Genomic DNA, 18,223 nt, shown 5'->3' on the forward strand with positions numbered 1-18,223 from the left:
CATCACTATTTAGCTAAACCTTGTCTGTCTGCTTTTGCTTTCTGCACATCTGATTGCAATAGCCCCAGGCCAAATTCACAGGTTCTGATCAGCTGTTTAAAGTATTCTTGACACATCTCTGTTGCAGGCAGCCTTCTTTTACTCCCGTTGACTCTTAAGAGCTTACTAAGTCAGCTCTCAAGGTCAAGAGGGACTGTCTCTTCTCCATGACTGTGGCTCCCTGCAGTCCTGAGAATACCATTTCATTCTCATCACAGCACTAAAGGCAGGAAAGAGGCTCCATCTTTTTCTCTCTGCCATCTCTTTAACAGATTTTGTCCTAGCCCAGAGCAGTTACTCTTGGATGTCATGCTGTGGGCTCAATCTTTGCCTCTCACCTCTGTCAGAAATACATTTACCTCCTCAATCAAATACACAAAACTTTCACAAAACAATATTATAGGCAATGCATTCTAGTACTTTCTATTTATTTCCTTTTTTAAAAAATGCAGTCATAACCACTAAATTGATTCCACAACACATTAGTGAATTGTTGTCTAAAGTTTGGAAACCAATGCTCTAGAGTAGTCTGCTAAATCCTCCCAGTTTTCCTATATGTATATTAATTACTCAGCAGGAAAGGCTATAAGATTGTTTTAAACCAAAGCTCTTCCAAAGACTTCTGTCAGAAATTATTTTTTTACTCATTAAAAGGGCTGCAATTATTTCCCTTCTTAACATGAAAAGCACATTTTGATCATTATACACAGTTTTTAAATGGTCCCTGGAAGGTTTCAATAAGTTGGTTAACAAATATCTGTTGATTGCCTATGTTTTGCAAAAGGTGAACTAAATGCACTGTGTGTGTGTGTGTGTGTGTGTGTGTGTGTGTGTGTGTGTGTGTAGGAATTAGCTCTCAATCAATATTAGCTTTCATTCCTGGAGCTGACCAGATTGTACCCTAAAACAAACAACCCGGTGCTTTGGGCTCTCTGTCGTACCTCTAAGGTTAGCTCTTCCAATGGGGCTTGGATCCTGCTTGCCCCACTGCTGAGGGCTGAGAACTCTTTCATGCTATGGCTACATATTTCCAGTAAGAGTTCTAGTACTGGATTATTACCCTCCCATCTTAAGGTACCACATGATCAGGTAACAATTTCTACAGGCATCAGGGCAGTGAATTAGCTCCCTTATCTTGTAGACCTCCCTACTCCCGGGCAGACACTATCATAAGCAACTCCACCACTTAGGTCCTTTCCTCTGCTTTACCTGGTCGGACCCTGGAATTCTCCTCCTCCTACAGTGCCTTTAGAAATGCTTTCAGTGTCTTCTCTCAACAACTTCCTTGGTGGGCCCATGCATTCTGTCCGTGGTTGCAGCAGGGGGCAGGCTCCTGGGGGCACCTCTGATTCCCTCCATACTGGGCTGGACACTGTGAGGAAGAAGTGAGATGTGGTTCCTGCCCTCCGAGATTAAAGCCCTGGAGGAGGCAATAGTGCTGGACTGTGGGTCTCATCCTCTCTGGCTGCCATCCCCAGCTGCCCATTGGGGTCCACCTAACTGAGCTGGACCAGATTGGGCCCCAGCCCATAGGCCGTGCTCCTTCCAGGATGCGAAGACAAAAGTAGGAACTTCCCAGTAACAGACGCCATAATGGCTGAGGACAGGGAGAAAAGAGCAAGCCCCCAGAGGCACAGGAGCACCCAGAGGCAGGGTCCAGTGCCAGAAGGCGGCAGCACGCCTGCTCAGGGTGGAAGGGAGCAGCCGCTGCCTGGGGGGTCGTGGGCGGGGTATTGCTATTTGTGTCTCAGTTCAGTGTCAGATTGTCTGTTCCTAGCTACTCTCCCCTGGTAGGAAAGGCCAAATCTGAGGGCCCTTACAGTTCCCAGCACCCAGCTACTGCCACTGGGAAAAATGATTGCTTTTTTCCTTTTCGGTCGCATTTGGAAGTCCTCATCCAGAAATGGGGAGAAGCCTGTCACCTTAGGCAGGTTCCTGTCCCTTTCTTCTTCAATGGCATGGAAGAGGAAAACCAGTAAATCTAGTAAACGTTTATCTACCATACCTATTAGATCCTGGACACTGTGACGGTGTACTAAGTGCTTTGTACATGTCATCTCATTTACTCCTCTCAACCATATAATAGCCACCTCCTCCCAAATGGCTTCCATGCTTTGGGTCGATGCTAGCCACATAAATGTCTTCTAATTATAACATCACTGCCAGGTAGATGTTCCTGTTTCCAGTTTACAAAGGAGGAAAAATGAAAGATTTGAAGTAAGAGCATAACTAAAAGATGTGGGATTAGAATGAGATATCTAGGAAGAGTTTCTAGGTCTCCAGATCCCATTGGTCTCACTCGGGCAGAAGGGTATGTCAATTATTTCTACCTTCCATTCAGAATGGGAGGGGATCCCCGGAAGAGAAAGGGGCTCTCACTTTTAAGGCCTGCTCTGACTGTTGTCTCATTTCCCTATTCACAAAGTGCCCAGGCCCACACATTACAGCCCAGTCTCCTCGCCATGATATTTCAAGTCTCTTACTGGCCTTCCTCACCTTCCTTTCCAACCTATTCTCCCACTTGTCCTTCCACAACAACCCCTTATTCATATTTCACCACTGCCAGCCACTTCCATGCAAACATACTTACCTGTCAAAATGATCCCCTCATCCTTAGTCCATGCCCTGCTCACCTGACTCTGTTGAAGTGCCTGCTGCCCTCCCCCTCTGCTCAGTCACCTTTTAAGACCAAGCTCAAACCTCAGCTTTTCTGTGAAGCTTTCTCTGACCATGCAGCAATATGCCCTTTCTGTCTCCTCTGAGCTTCTGTACCACCTACTCTCTGGACATTTGGCCCTGGGCAAGTATATGTTGCCTTTTCCATTAACTAGCAATGGCTGATTCCCTACTACATGCCACTGGGGGAAGACTCAGCCCTGGTGGTCCCTCAGCCGCTCCCTCAGCCATACGGCCCATATTGTGTGTCTTACTTAACCCAGTTCCAGTTCTTTGGACCGCGTCTGATTTATCTTTGTTACCTCTAACCACAGCCTTCTCCCTGCCCAGCATCCAGGACGGGGATGAGAGCCAAGCTGAACCCCAGTTAATGTTTGTTGAATGACTCGATGGGGTTTTGTGGCTCCTAAGAGGTAAATGAAAGCCAGCCAGGGAAATGCTAAAAATTACTGTGTTTAAAAGACACACTTAGGCTTTGGCCAGTTCTCAAATTCGATTCTAGGTAGACAGTTTCTCTCTCTCTCTCTCTCTCTCTCTCTCTCTCTCTCTCTCTCTCTCTCTCTCCCTTCCCCGCCCCTTATCCTCTGCACATTTCTCACTTACTCAAAGTCTACTTTGAACTCTTCAACCAAAGCACACTGATTCCCATCAACAAGGAGAAAGTGCCACCGTGACCTCATTGGTGAACCTTCAGAGTTCTCTTTCCAGGTGTTGCCCCAACCTAGAAGCAGGAAATCCTGTGGAAAATATATAGGTTTGGATAAAGGAGTGGGGAAGGGCAGTGAGACCCCCAGACAAGGGTCCTCCTGGGGAGACATTGACACAGGTAAATGGTTAACAAAAGGGAGGATTTCTCTCTGTTCTCCCACCTCTGCCAGAGAATTCACCTTTAACCATTGACCTTTCTTTGAGGTGCGAGATCTGAACAAAGTCGAACACAGTCATGGATGGTTAAATATCCATCGTTCCTTTCTGCCTCTGCCTCTGCCTCTGCCCCCGCCTTCTCAGAAGCCGGTCTGAGTATTCGGACTACCCCCTAGGTTTGATGGCTGACTGGTAGCAGAGGAAAGACACCCATACACACAGAAAATAAAAGTTGGAAATGACCTTCTAACCCTTTAGGAATCCAGAACCTCTGCTTTAAAGTGAAGGAGCATGCTATACCAAGAAGGCCACACCATGCCAATCCAGTTGAATTTAGGAGAAGAAAGCATTTCCGAGCACTCATACCAGAATCGGCTGTCCACTCTCTGACATTTCGTGATTTCTTCCTGCCCATTTCCCTTTCTGCACCCACCCCTGCCCCCAGAGACTTGCAGGCCCACTGCATAAGACATTTTTAAATTTACTGGCAGAATCCCTCAGCACCAGTCTTCACAGACCTCCTCCGATTTCCACCCCCCACACACATATGTTTTATTTAATGTAGCTCAATAGCTTGCGATTCTACCCCTCCATGTACGTAATTGAGTTTGGAGAGAACCAACATCCAGTTGCTTCATCTGTTTAGGATGACTTTTTCCATTCTGGGCCCCCGTGCTCATTTTACTGGCATGTTCCCATCATCTCCAGGCTCCAGTTGCCAAGGACCCGTGTGCCATCCCCACTTTGATGTGTGTGACTGTTGCAGGCTGTAGGGGTGGGTTGGGGGGAGGGGTGGTCTAAGCCTCCCAGGGCCCTCGCCTCCATCCAGGCATGGGCTGAGTCCTTGGAAGGCTTGGGAAATTCTTTGGTTTCATACTTTATTCATCCCCAAGCCACTGAGAGCTGAATATGAGCGTATAGTTCATGCATTTGAGCACGTCTCCATGATCGTTCCCTAAGCACTCCAGCCACACTGCCAAAGCAGCTTTGGACTTCAGGCCTGGTTTCTACATCCTTGGAATCTGAGAAAAGGAAGAAAACCTGAGGGTCTACCTAAAATGTGGGCCCTGCCTCCACATTCTTCCCTGCTCCCAGCCCCGTGCAGCAGCCAGACCTGTGCACACTCAGGAGGCAGGAGTCGAGAAGAGGAATAGAGGGAAGGGTGATACTGGTTTAAGCTAGTGAGAAATAACGTAAAGCCCTAGATGCACTGTGCCTTGGAACAGACCTCGAACACCCCCTGCAAAGCTCTCAGTGGTGCAGCCAGATTTCAGTATCTGCCGCCCTTCATCTCAGCTCTTGCTGCTCTCCCGAGGGTCCACGTTCTGATCCCCTTTAAAGAACTATTTTATTTTCAATGCAGACACAGCTCTTGATGTAGCAGTAAAAACCACCACCCCTGAGAGACACATGACTGTGAAGTGTGTTGGTATGTAACTTCCTGTCTTTGCCCATGTGCAAGGCTTTGTCCCACTGCTCTTTTTGTCTCTTAAGAGGTTGCCTCCCTGCCCCCTGGTGCTCAGGCTTCAGGAGGCATTGGAGTGAGGGCAAGAGGTCAGCTCAGACAGGAGATATCTTCTGGCGAGGGACTGGTTTGGGATGGGGAGCGATCGCCAGTCTTCACCCAACAAGAGTTTCTTTGAGAATCTCACTCCCTGCCCCCCACTTTTAAGATGGAAGTCAAATTTTCGGATTCTGCTGTGCAGAGCAGAGAGGTCACTAGGCTCTAATGCATTTACCATTGACTGCCCCTCTTGTAGTGCGTCTATTAGTGAGTAATTTGATTTGTACCTATTCATTTGCAGTCCCTGCAGGAGCCTGGAGCTGGCCCCTAGTATAATTGGTGCTGTCTCTATTTTTACATCATTAGATTAGCCCCGACTCCTGGCCACTTGTTGTCTGCGCTTGTCTGTCCATTTATACAACCTAATGTAACACAAAATTCATTACTGATCACATTACTTTCAACTCTGAAGCCAGCCTTGTGATAAACATTTGGTTAACCCCTTCCTACCCACAGGAGGGCTGACAGAACAAATGCACTTCCACTCGACAGGCAAATCAATATCTTAATACACCAAAGTGGAATTGCATTTCTAGATTTGTTATTCCTCCTGGAGGAGCAAATGGAAAGGCTCTTCTGAGCTAGCTGAATTGAATAATGAATAGAGCCCCGGCACCAGCAGCCAGTCTGTGAACGGAGCACAAAGGCAAGCCCGGCATCCGCCCAGCTTTTTCATCTGGACAGGCGGCACCGCGGCAATTAATCGAGACCTGTGCTTCTCTCCCCGCCGGAGCGTAGACCGGGACCCTGACAGGGGCAACGGACGCTTGGGCGCCACCGCCACTCTCTTTACGAGGCTTGGCCCAGGGCAACTGGACCAAGAGCCGGGTTCGTTTCTTTAAACCCTTCATCAATGATATGAAGGTACCAGACATGTGGCCCTGGCACTGGGGCCACCAAGAAATTAAGTCCGTGACTAAGCTAAAGTTCACCACTTGGAACCAAATACACAAAATGATTTCTGTTTAGAGCCAGGTCAGTGATGTTGGGATTGGTTGGTGCGCACCAGCTTCTCTGTGCGTGTGCCTGTCCCCGGGGGCCATGCGCGCCGCCCGAACGTGGTCCTGGTTCTGCAGTCAGGGTGTTGGTGAGCAGCGTGGGGGACTCTAGCATGGGAGCTGGCCCAGATTCTTAAAGGGACCTCCACACAGCTCAGCTCAGTCTAGAAAATTATCCCCTAGCCCTACCCTGGTTATCCCCTCCTCAGCCCTTGTTCGTCTCTGGGTAGCATCCACACCCACTATAAGTCATTAATAGGCAGGACAGTTTGTTTCTAAAGGAAAAATACCCTGACTTATTAAGAAACTCTCATAAAGCCTGTACTACAATAATTAGAAAAATAGGCGTAGAGGAAGTAGAATGGAACCCATTACCATGAAAGTCATAAATCCCAAAATAAAAAGAAGCCATAAACGGAAAGATACTCAGTTGGAAATGGAAGCTGAAAAAAGCAGCCTGTCTAGAGGACATTCTGCTTAAATTCGGGAAAGGCCTGAATGGGAGGCTGAAGAGCCACAGGAAGCCTCTTTTCTGTTGAGCAGGACTCCCTCCCCCTCCTCTGGGGACTGCCCCTTGGACCCTGCTTCCCATTTACTGGTTCAGAGTCTCGGCAGGCCAGAAATGGCCAGCAATCCTATGAGACGTGGGGTCCTACAGATTCTCTGAGCGGGCTCAGATGCCACCCTTGGCCTTCTCCATTCCTCCAGCATTTCCGATGCCTCCCTTCCTACGTGCATCAGGGAGGGCGGGGCGGGGCGGAGTGGGGGGCGGGAGGGGGCAGGCTCCCTCCTTGCAGCAGTCTGGGGGGCTGCAAGGTGAGATGTCAGAGGTGCGGTGGGGCTGCCTCACCCTGTCTCTATAGTGGGGAGCCCCATTCCCACAGAAAGACTGTAAAGCCTGACCAGAGCCTCCAGAATTAAAACTCTAAGTGCCTCATATTGTGAGAAACTACAGAGAGGGGATCCCTTGACCGGGTATTACAAGATACCTCACATCTAGGCAGTGCTGGAGGACACCGTGTGTCATGTGTCACCGAGGAGAGCCTGGGTGCAGCAGCTGTCTCCTCCTCAGGCCCGCTCACCTCCCCCCCCCCCCCCGCCCAACCCACAGTGCACTAACTTGCTCAGTCAGGAGCCTGCTGTTTGGGCCTCAGCTGTTAATCCTCTCAGGTGGGTAAGTGGGACAGTGGGGGAGGGAGGCCCCATGTAGCCCACACTGGGCCCCAGCCTCCTCAGCTCTAGCGAACAGATCAGAGCACAGGCCTCTCTGCCATTGCAGAATAGGACGGACTAGTGGCAGGGAGGAGAGTGGGTCAGCGGTGGAATGAGAGACTGTGATTTCTTAACCTTGATGGAAAGGGGGGGAAAGCCACATCTTACCAAACTCTTCCGCTGCCTCATAGAGAATTTAATTACGTTTGGACATTTGAATGAGAACCAGATGTGGCTCTGGCCCGTCGGGCCAGCAGCGTCTCTCCTGTGGTCTGCAGGCCCCTGCGCTGTCTCGCAGCCCTGGAGGGCAGCTCAGGAAGACCCGCCTAGGAGCTGGGTAGGATCTTTTGAGCTTCGAGGCTGGACTTGAGGAAATGGGCAGGGCAGGTCGAGGCCGGCTGCCAGACACCTGGTTCCACGGGAGGCTTTCCAAGCCCTGTCTCTTCATAGCCATGCTGAGTGGGCACGTTCGTGGGGCCTCCTAGCACCCACACTTACCCCACATGCAGACACACACACGAAGAAGTCATGTCACAGTGCCCGGCCAGGCATTCTCAAGCACCAAAGACACAGCGCCGTGCTCCCCAGCGCTTGATGGCATCTGCTGACGCTTCGTCCCCAGTGCGGTGCCAAGGTCCCGGAGCCAGAAAGGGCATTCGGGCCCTTCTGGGTGAGGAGCACGTATCTCGGGGCCTCAGCCCGACAATACACCAGAGAGGACGGCAAAGCCGGTTATCTAACCAGGACCCTGCGTTCTCTACACACGTTCCTGCGTGCTCTGCTTCTCACAGCCCCTTCTCATCCTTTTCCCTGGAGAGCCTCGCACACCAGCGAGGCTGCCAGAGCAGCCCCTCCCCTCCCGCCTGACAGATGATGAAGCAGATGAGAAGTGAAGTGACTTGCCCAGGTCGTTCAGCACATCTGCGGCAGCACGGGGCCTCCAGCGGCTCCCCTCCCCCCACCGCAGTCCTCCTCCTGCTTGCCGTCCACGGGGAGGCTCGGCTCAGGGCTGCCCCTACATCTGGCGGATCTGAAGCATGGCTTCAGCCAGACTTATCAAATACCTCAGAACCGGGGAAACGTGAGCCAGGTCTGCGGAGACTGTGCCGCCCCCGTGTATAATGTGTTGTGACAGGACATACTCTGCCTTGGCCAGGACTTAAAGTTATACTGATAAAGCGGCACTGAGAGGTCACTGCACAGGGGGCGCTGGTCGAGGTGGGCTGGGTGGGTGATCCTACTCTTTTCTCCTTTCGAGCCAGGACTTGGGAGGGCTTGGATAATGTGGTTTTCCTGGTTGTGGAAAGTGGCAGCATTTCTGGTTCGATTTTTTTTTCCCTGCCTGGGACTGGTAATGCATCATGGCTGTTGTAAGAGGGGCCTGGTAAGTGGCTGCAGCCCCTAGCCGGGCCCTCCCACTAATGCCCACCTACGGTCATTGCTTACCAGCTGTTCAAAGGCTGTGCCAGAATCAGGCCAGGCTATGAGTTTCTCTGCCTGGAACACAAATGCTCTGTTCCTGCTCCTACCCCCAACACACACACACACACACACACACACACACACACACACACACGAGCCAGCTCCACTGGAGAGGGATGGAGGATGCTGTAAGAGACGGGGGTGTGGGGGGCAGGGCAGGCCATGTGGTCTTGGCCTCATTCTGTGACATTCTGGACCTCGGTACTTTTAGGGGGATCATGAACAAGAGCTGGGCAAGAAGGAAAGAAAGCACATTTGTGGGGGCCCTGGGGGCCCTGTGGGTTGAAAGAGACTCCAACCAGGAAGGAAGGTGTGTGCCTGCCCAGGGGCCATGGGACTCAGGCCATGGCAGCTCTCAGGAAGACCAGGCAGCGCGTGTGACGAGATCACCAGCAGTAGGTGGGGTCAGCAGGCCCGGGCTCAGACATAGGTGTTAAGCCCAGAGATAACCAGGCCAGAGTTACCCCTGCTTCTCATCTCCCAGATTCCATTAGCCCAAACCAGGATTTCTATTATCTGTCTGTGGAAGACACTTCATCCTCAGCCCTCCGCTTGGAGAAGCCACCCTCCAGCCTTCCACAGACTTGCCCGGGAGGGGAACAGAAACCCCTGCTGGAGGGGAAAGGTGATCCTGGCTCAGTCTCTCCCAGCCCCCATCCCCCAAGGCCTCCCGCTGGACTTGGGGGATCCCTGGTCTCTTGGCATCTAAGCAAACACTGCAGCCTGAGGGGACACTGCCGGGTGGAGCTTGGAGAGGGGTAGGGGGTGCCGCGGAAAGGAAGTATAGGGGAGCCTGGCTGCCTCAGGTGCCTGTGTCTGAGTATGAAGAAAAGCAAGTCCTCCCTACAGGCTGCTTCCTTAACTAACTGCCCTTTTAACCTCCTAAAAAGTGCCCCGGGGCTGAGGCTGGCTCTAGCCTAGTGTGTGGTCTCTCCACAGGGCTGTCAGTGTTTCTGGAAGCATTCTCAGCCAATTCCATCTCTGCCTCCCTAGCGGTAGTTTCCAGGCCCAGGACTGGTGTAAGACAAGCTGTGTCTACCAGAGCCACCTCCTACTTGGCACCTGGGCCATCTCTCCAGGTTCCAGCACCAGGAAGCTGTCAATCTTGCTGAGCCCCTGCATTCCAGCCCCCCACCTCCTTAGCCCTTGTCTCAGTTTGCATAGTTGATCCCAGGCCCTGTTGTCAGGCCCTGTTGTCAGGCCCCTTGCTGACAAAGTTCATTGCTTGGGGCTGACCCCGTTTGGATTCATTTACTGGACCCGCAGCAGTCCTGTGGTCCCCTGGGCTCCTCTCCATGCATCCCATCCAGAGAAGATGCTGAAAAATCCCTAACTTCCTAGTCAGAGGACCCCTCCCCCACCCCTCCTCACTCCCCAGCCAAGAACCCTCACAGCAGAAGGGGATTAGAACTGTTTCTGTTTGCAAACCTCTGAGCCAGGCACTGGGCAAGATGGGGCCATTTGACTGGCTGCTCTGTGCCCTGGGACTGCCCACTCCCCTGGGGTACCACTGAGGCCATCTCAGCCCAGGAGCTTTAACCACGGGACCTGCTCGTGGGAGAGAACTGGGAGGTAGACTCAGGAGGGAAAAATCGATGCACGTCAACAGGGTTGGAAATTTATTTTCCAGCTTGGAAGAGGGTGTTTACAAAGAGGCGAGGAGGGAAATAAAAAAAGCTGTAAACACATATCTGCCATCTTCCTCCATGGGCCATTTCTTGATTAAAAAGAAAGATTCTTTCCGAAGGTCCAGTGTAGGGCAAGCTGGTGGGGCCTGGATGGCAGAGACACCTTCTGAGGAGGGAGATGGAGAGAGACTCTGAGGTCCTAAGGATAATCACAATCACTGATGCAATTGCAACAGTAATAGTAACTCACATTTGCTGACTGGACACTTTAAGCACTTTGTGATGCAATCTACATGCATTATTTAATTTCATTCTTACAACCAAGCTATGAAATAGACCTTGTTATCCTCATGTTCAAGAAACTGAGGCACAGAAATGTTGAGTAACTTGCCTAAAGTCCCACCAGGTGGCAGGGGACTGAAGCTTATGCTCTTATCCACTTCCCTAAACTGCCACCCCAACCTGGGCAGACCCTGTCCCTCTCACTTTCTCGGGCCCTTAAGTGGGCAGACTGTGTGTGCAGGGTAAGACTTGGTCCTGAGGTCTAATCCTACTCCCACCAGGCCACTTGGGTGGTTAGCTTGGGACGGGGTTGTGTGGCTGCAGCCAGGGCACAATAAAAGTGCTCTGCTAATCCCTTTAATGAGCAGCATCGTGAGGCTTTAAGTGCACAGAGCAGGGCTGGCTGGAGCCACTGAGAACACCAGAGGGGCTGGGCAGTAGATGCTGCTCCATTTGAGGTGAGGTGAAGAGCCAGTACTGCCTGGAGGCCGAACCAGGGGTCCCAGGGACCCTCTTCCCAAACACACACACACACGCACGCACGCACACACACAGCACTGCCCTCAGAGACTCCACCAGGTCCCAGAAACAAGCCTCCTTGTGATTCCTGAGAGTTGGGCTCTCCACTATGCCCCCCGCCCCACCAGAAGCCAGAGGGGCTTCGCTCGGGGTTTCTGACTGGCCACCCGCCCCACTGCCGTCCACTGCCTCCTGGAAGAGGCCTGGAGAAGGTCAAGCCCAAAGTGGGACTTCACTTCTGACCCTCCACTGGGGTCCCCACCCACCTGGGCTTACTAAGTCCTGTGTCCTCACCGTTTTGTGTCCTTCCCAAGGAACTGGGGGACCGAGTGACTGATTCATGAAATGAGGCCTCCACTCAGTCCCCAGAAGTCCCTGACTTACAAGTATAGGGTGGCCTCAAGGAAAGAAAGGGTCCATACCCAAGGGAGAGGACAGCCCCAAGGAGAACCTCAAGGGAGAAGCTGACTTGGGGACCAGCACTTCTGCCTCTCCCCCAGGTGGAGCCTTGCCTGGCTCAATAGCACTTACCACAGCCCCAAGAGCCAGTCCCGCTGCTCCTGCCTTCACAAAGGGGCCTCGGTGTCCCACTGTGGGGTGGGGCAGAGAGAGGGAGGGGTGGCAGTGGAAGGAACTATCCCAGAATGGCTTCCTCACCTCTATGGCCCAGCCCAGGAGCAGGGCGACGTGTGTGGACAGCCTCGCTCCTGCCTCCTCACATAGACAGAACGACTCCTCCCTGGGTCGCCCTTGGCACACACACCCAGGTAACCATAGTCGCTCCTCACTAATAAGGTCAGCCACCTCTCTACCCCCTCTGACACCTTTGAATTTTGCTAGGCTCCATGTAAAGTAGGGCAATATGAGGATTAAGCTTTCTTGTTCCTTCATTTATTTCACAAGAGCCAAGGCTCCTCCTTTTTAGTTGCTGCTTATCCATTGTCCCCCTACTCCTGTGGCTTCCCTGCCCTGGCCCATGGCATAGAGGGGCAGCTGTGGGTAGCAGGCCCACTTCCAGTAAGAGCCAGCAGGGAGTGGGCGGACATAGCCAGGAGCTGCCCACATCTCCGTCCTGGGTCTGCACCAACACCTCCTCTCTCTCCGGGACTGCGTAGCCAGGCCGGTGGCTTCCTACTCCTCCTGGGTTCTGCTGTCTGCAAGATGGGGAGACCCACCTCCCGGGTGCACAGATAGTAGAGGATGTGAGATCACAATAAGATGACCTTCCGTCCAAGTCTAGCCACTTATCTGGGAGCTACTCCTTGTCCCCTACCTTGCTTTGAGGCTTGGAAAACAGCCTCTTTCAGAACTAGCTTTCTCCCACCGGCCAGCATCGGCATACTTTCACTAAGTGGGGACGCAGCTGGGGATGCTTTCTTAGTTCCCCAGCTCCCTTTCCTGCGGCCCCAGCAAGTTTCTGATGAACTTTCCCCACAAGTCCACCTCAGTTGCAGGAGAGCTGCCCAAACCTGGGGGTCTTGGGAGTGGGGGAGGAGGGCGGCAGCCAGAAGCTGGGCCACTGAGTCAGAACAACCAGAGTCGTCCCTAGAAACTGCAGCCTGTCTCCGTCTCCTCCCGACCTGCATGGGGCGCCATCCGGCACTGCATGGGCCAGAGGCCCCTTCTCTCTCCTTCCACGTCCGCCCCTCATGCCCCGTGTGCAGCTCCTCCCCTCTGCCCCCACGCTGAAGGGGGTCTCGGCTCTGTCTAAACAGTTCCGTCTCTGAGACCCCCAAGTCTGGTTGGTCCCCAGCCCCCCTACACATGCATGTCACTGTCCTCTACTGCAGAACTCTGCCGCAAGCTTCCCCTCCTCCCGGCGTGACCCCCCACACCTCCTTATTCCCTTTCCACCTGCTTGCAGAGATCACTGTACTTCTCGATCGTTGTCCATATCTTTTCCAAAAAGATTCCTCAATGCTTTTCTTTTCAAAAGGAAAAAAAAAAGGAAAAAAAAAACAATGCCTACAGCCCAGCGTCCGTGAACAAACCAACAGTAACAAAGCATGTGTTCGGGATGGAGGAAGGTAAGGTCACACATTTCCATTTGCCGCTTGCTCCTAGGGCTGGGCGGCCGGGATGACTTGAAGGGGGGAACGTGTGTGCACCCCTCCTCCACTTCCACACACGCTCACTGTTCTATCTCAGTGAGAAGAAAAGGGCTTCGACCGAAGTGGCCAGGACCAGCCAGGCCCTGGTTCTTTTTCTAGTAGTTCATGCTGAAGAAGCCCCCACTTTCCCTTACCACATCATTCAGTCACTCATTCACTCGAGAAATGTTTTTTTGAGCAACAGCTATTTTCCAGGCCCCGTGATTGGCACTAAGGATACAGAGATAAGGCACAGGACAGGCCCTCAAGGGCCTCTCCACCTGGATGGGGACACACACGTGAGCAGACGGTGCACAGCATGTTAGAGGGTCTGCACCAGCAGTCGGTGCTGAGTGCAGAGGGGCCTGGCCAGCTCTGCCGGAGCAACAGGACAGGCTCACAGAGGAAGGGACACTTGTGCTAACAAGCTTTGGAAGATGAGTAGGTGTTCTGGGGGCCAAGGGAGCCTGGGAAGGGCGTTTCAGTCAGAAGGAGTGTTATGAGCACAGGCCCAGAAGCCTAAAGCAGCCTGGAGAGACCTAAAAACAGTACAAGTTCATTACTTTGGTTCCTCAAATTCAACAAAGAGTGACATTAGTGAGGTCGCGTTTGGGGGCAGGTCATAGAAGGCCATTTTATACTGCTGAGGCGTTCAGACCTTATCCTAAAGTCCGTTAGGAGTCGGTGAAGGTTTTTAAGCAGAGAAAAAGCAAGATGGGATTTGTGCTATAGACAGATGACTCTGGCTTTGGTGTGGTGGTGGGTAGGACGGGGCAGGGGTCCTACAGGTCCGGAGATCACTGGGGAGCACTTGAGGTTATCCAGGTGGGACGGGCAGGCCGGACCAGGTAATGGCAGTGGGCATGGAGAGCAGGGAGGAGGCTGAGGGAGAGCTTGATCAGCCTGGGGAGGGGGCAGGCGGACAACGGAGACACCTGCCCACTTCCATCCTACCCAGGCCTAATTGGTGAAGAGAATATATGAGCAAGGCAGCTCAGGTTACACCTGGCCCCCAAGAGCAGCACACTCATCTCGTCCCTGCACTGGCACGTGAGGGGATGAGGTGCATCCACTCAGACTCGTGGGGCAGGGCCACCGAGGCTGCTGAGGGGGTTGCTGTGGGGCAGTGGGGGTGCCGCGCTTGGTCCGGGCTCCGGTGTCCTCTGCTTCCTTGGCAGTGTGGATGTGTCGGCACTTGCATCAAGAACGTTGGGCCTGTCCTGCAGCTCTGGAAAGGCGCCCACCTTCCCCACGCTAGTGGCCTTCCCCGCTCCTTCATCTGGGGCTTTCTTCCTTGGGCGCAATGTCATGTCCTAAGGAAGCCCCTGCTTTTCTTGCTACTGCTGGTGCTCCTCTCTCCTGCCCTACTGGCCCTGCTGCCAGCGCCCCCTAGTGCCAGGACCGCCGTGCATGAGGGCAAGGGCCTCTCTGAAATCAAACCGGGCTGCAGAGATCTCTCACAGGCTCCTCCACTTGCTTGTGGGAAAAAGAGGGAATGGAGGGCATTTTCTTGGAGTCCGAAGCTTCCATATATAAATCCTAGGTTCTAGTCTTTGCTTTCCTGTCCTCTCCTCTCTTGGCCCAAATTTCTGTGACACCGAAGGTTGAGCAAGGAAGAAGAGAGCCCACACAGTAAGCTTGTTTTCTGTCCATATCTAGAAAGCTCTTATAACATCATCGGGCCCAACAGGGAAGCCAGTATGTCCCTTGGAGATCAGGGACCATCATCAGGCCTGCAGCCTGTGTCCACAGCCCCCTCCTTCCATGCCCCCATCTGCTGAAAGATCCTGGTCTTTGGGCGTACCCTTCCAGACATGGCAGGTGCAGCCTGAGAGGCCCTCACGTCTGGGCCCAGGTGCCTGCTCTGAAGGAGAGCAGCACAGGCTCCCCCACCCAGGCAGCCTCCGTGCTTTGGGGTGGCCTGCAGGGAGTAGAAGTCAGTGATTAGTTCCTGGCTGGCTGGTAATGGCCAGCCTAGGAGTCAAGGCCGTGAGCCATCCCCTAACGTAAGCCAGCTGTGTCACATGTATGTGGTGGCAGGGGGCCTGCGAGTGGGTGCAGGCTGAAGATGAAGGTCTCAAGCCAGACCAGATAAGTCGAACATATGAACACACCTTGCTGTTTCAAATGACTTCTGTGAGGTTCTGAGTTCCTGAGGTGGACAGGAAAAACCCTCTCAGTCTAGGGCAGGCATATACCTTCAAGGAGAGGTTGCAGGTCACCACATCTTGGGTTGGGGTGATTCCGAGTCTGCCCAGGGATGTGTGTGCCTGCATCTCGGAGCCCACTCTGAGGGACTGAATGAGGATAGGAACTGGCCACTCTCAAAAAGCCAAGAAGCAATTCCTTTTTCCTTGCATTTAGCATGCAAGGAAATCTACTCCCAACCCACCTACCCCAGTACCTGTCTTGGGTCAAGAGATGGTTGAGCCATTAAGTAAGATGCCCACAGCTGAATGAAGTGGGGCCAGTTGCTGTATCCAAGATGGCAGTATGATTGTGCTGGGCAGAACCAGGGGAGGGATGGAAGACAGCGGCCGGGGGGGCGGGAGCCTCCCTGTGTGCTTCCCAGGTCAACCCTATGCATGTACATTCTGGGGGGCCTCCAAGAGGCTTGAGGGCTAAGAAGGACAAGAGGCACTCTAGGCAATCAGGGACCCTCTCTCCATTGGAGTAGGCATTCCTTCCTCCAGGGAAATAGGACACCTTCCAGAAAGTGCCAAAGAGGAACCTGGGCCTGGCCACCAGGCAGATTGTATGGGTGAGAATGATTGGATGAGCCCAGGTGGAAGGTCCAGGGCAGGCAAAGCAGGGGAGGAGAGGTAGGAACAGATCAGGCAGGGAAGGTGTGGTCCTTCCCGTGTCCTGGCATCTCCCCTCCTGTCCGACCTGTAGATCCAGGACAGGAGCCCCTCATGAAGTTGGGGGAGCATGCTGGCTGTGCATGGGTATGTGAGCAGGTGCAGGCACATGCCCACGGTGAGGGAACAACTGGAGCCTGCCATCCAGGGAGCTTCTCCCTCTTCCGCTGAGCCTGTGACCTGAGCTGCCACCTTTCCCATCTGGGGAGCACATGGGGATCCCCCTGAAGAAGGATGGACCAGATGGGTGCCTCTGGGCAGGCAGCCTGGCCCAGGGTGCCCCGCCCGCCCCCAGACTGTACTGTGACCTGGCCCGGCCCTCTCCTCTGTCTTGCAGAACTACAGCGAGAGGGAAGCATCGAGACTCTGAGTAACAGCTCAGGTTCCACCAGCGGCAGCATCCCAAGAAACTTCGATGGCTACCGATCTCCACTGCCCACCAACGAGAGTCAGCCCCTCAGCCTCTTCCCTACTGGCTTTCCATAGGTACCAGCTACCTGCTTCTGACTGGCCGGCCCACTCACCTGCTGGAGGGAGAGGGAGAAGCCCCGCTCTGGTCCTTTCCTTCAGTCTCTGCTCCTCTTTCACCAACCACTTTCCCCAAGCTTAATGACAACAGCCACCCCACCCTCCCTCGATTGAGAAGAGACCCTTCTCCAAAGCACCTCAATGTACTCTGACCTCTGCCCCCGGTCAGCCAGGCTGTGGCCGAGAGAGACTGCAGAAGCTCCGTCCCTTCTTCCTTTTGCACATGATGTCCTGCATTGGATCCGCTTTTATATTTTCTAACCATACCCACGGGGGGCCTGTGTGGGGAGAGGGTAGATGGCCCGACCAGGCATTTTGACCCTGAGCGGCCAGCCCCAGCCCACTCCTGGCTGTGGCACACACTGCCCAGCTTCCCTTGGTTAACCTCCCTCTGGAATGGGGTGAACTGAGGCCCAGAGTATTAGGGAAGGAGAAAGAAAGGAGAAGACCCCCTTCCTCTTTCCCCTTTGGTTCATGGGAAGGATTTGTCTTTCTTGTCTGTAAGCCCTTTAACCCTGGTCCTGTACTGTTCAGTGAAGGAAACCGTGGTTACCGAGGCCCTGTCAAAAAGTGCACGTCTTGTCTAATAAATCACGCTGCAATTGGTGTCCATCCCTGAGTTGCTGGGCTCAGGGTCCTCGCCAAGCGCCAAACAGTCCTGTGGAGCTAACCATGTGTCCCTGTTCCCAACACTCACCACCCCAACATGTGCAACTGAGAGGGGAGTCAGCAAGGGGGTAGAAAGGAGAAGCAGATGAAGTTAATCCATTCTAACCTTGCCTGTTACCGGAGTCAGTGAGTTCTGGGGACCGACCCTCTGTAGCTGTGTCAGTTAGGGCCAGTCAGGTCTTTGGCATGTGCTGGTGGACTGCTTTGGGAAGGAGAGCCTGATGAAGTCCTCTGGCCATATCTTCAGGGAAGACACCTTATAATTGCCTCCCTTTTTAAGCTCAGAAAGCAGAAAGATGGTCGGGTGAAGGTGGGTCTCATGAAACTCGGTTGGAATCTTGGATGACGAGTTCCTGATTTTGTCCCCTCCACCCGCCCACCCACCATCCTCCCAATTCTGGACCTAAAGCGAAGGGCAGAAAGGAGGCAGGAGCAGGGGTGGGGTAGGGGCATAAGAGAGTATTGAGCAAGAAGGAGAATAATGATAACACAAGTCCCTCCTTCCCCCGAGACCCCAAAGAGGCCTGAGAGAATCCAAGGAAACCCACTGAGCCAGGTATGGTTTGGGGTGACGTTTAATGTAACAGACACGGAAGAGCTGAGTTCACAAACAAGCAGGCCTTCCCGTCCAAGCATCCAGCAGGAGCTGGGGTAGCTCCTGGGGCCCCTGCCCCCATCACACGCATCCCATCCAAGCCTGGCACCTGAGGCGAGATTTAATCTTCAGTTCCCTCCACATGATCAGTTGGCCATGTTAGGAGAAGGGGGACCTGAATCGCACTAGGTTCAGTACGCCGAGTAGATGGCCCTG

The 18,223-nt window shown here is 53.3% G+C and overlaps 1 protein-coding gene across 8 annotated transcripts in view; it reads left to right on the forward strand.

The window, feature by feature from the left end:
• The window catches only part of BCAS3 (BCAS3 microtubule associated cell migration factor), a 508,191-nt gene extending 490,836 nt beyond the window's left edge, over positions 1-17,355 (forward strand). For 3 of the 8 annotated variants that reach the window (XM_016143369.2, XM_016143368.2, XM_036222215.1), the window contains 3 exons: positions 4,943-5,008; positions 13,201-13,291; positions 16,553-17,355. In XM_016143369.2, the coding sequence (XP_015998855.1) occupies positions 4,943-5,008; positions 13,201-13,291; positions 16,553-16,589 (194 nt within the window). In that variant the 3' untranslated portion in view covers positions 16,590-17,355. The remainder of the gene's footprint in view (positions 1-4,942; positions 5,009-13,200; positions 13,292-16,552) is intronic. The other 5 variants (XM_016143370.2, XM_036222218.1, XM_036222216.1 and 2 more) reach the window with 3 other exon arrangements.
• The last annotated feature ends 868 nt before the right edge of the window (positions 17,356-18,223 follow it).

This window comes from Rousettus aegyptiacus, unplaced genomic scaffold (genome assembly GCF_014176215.1).
Source record: "Rousettus aegyptiacus isolate mRouAeg1 unplaced genomic scaffold, mRouAeg1.p scaffold_m13_p_6, whole genome shotgun sequence".
In the NCBI taxonomy this organism is placed as follows: Eukaryota; Metazoa; Chordata; class Mammalia; order Chiroptera; family Pteropodidae; genus Rousettus; species Rousettus aegyptiacus.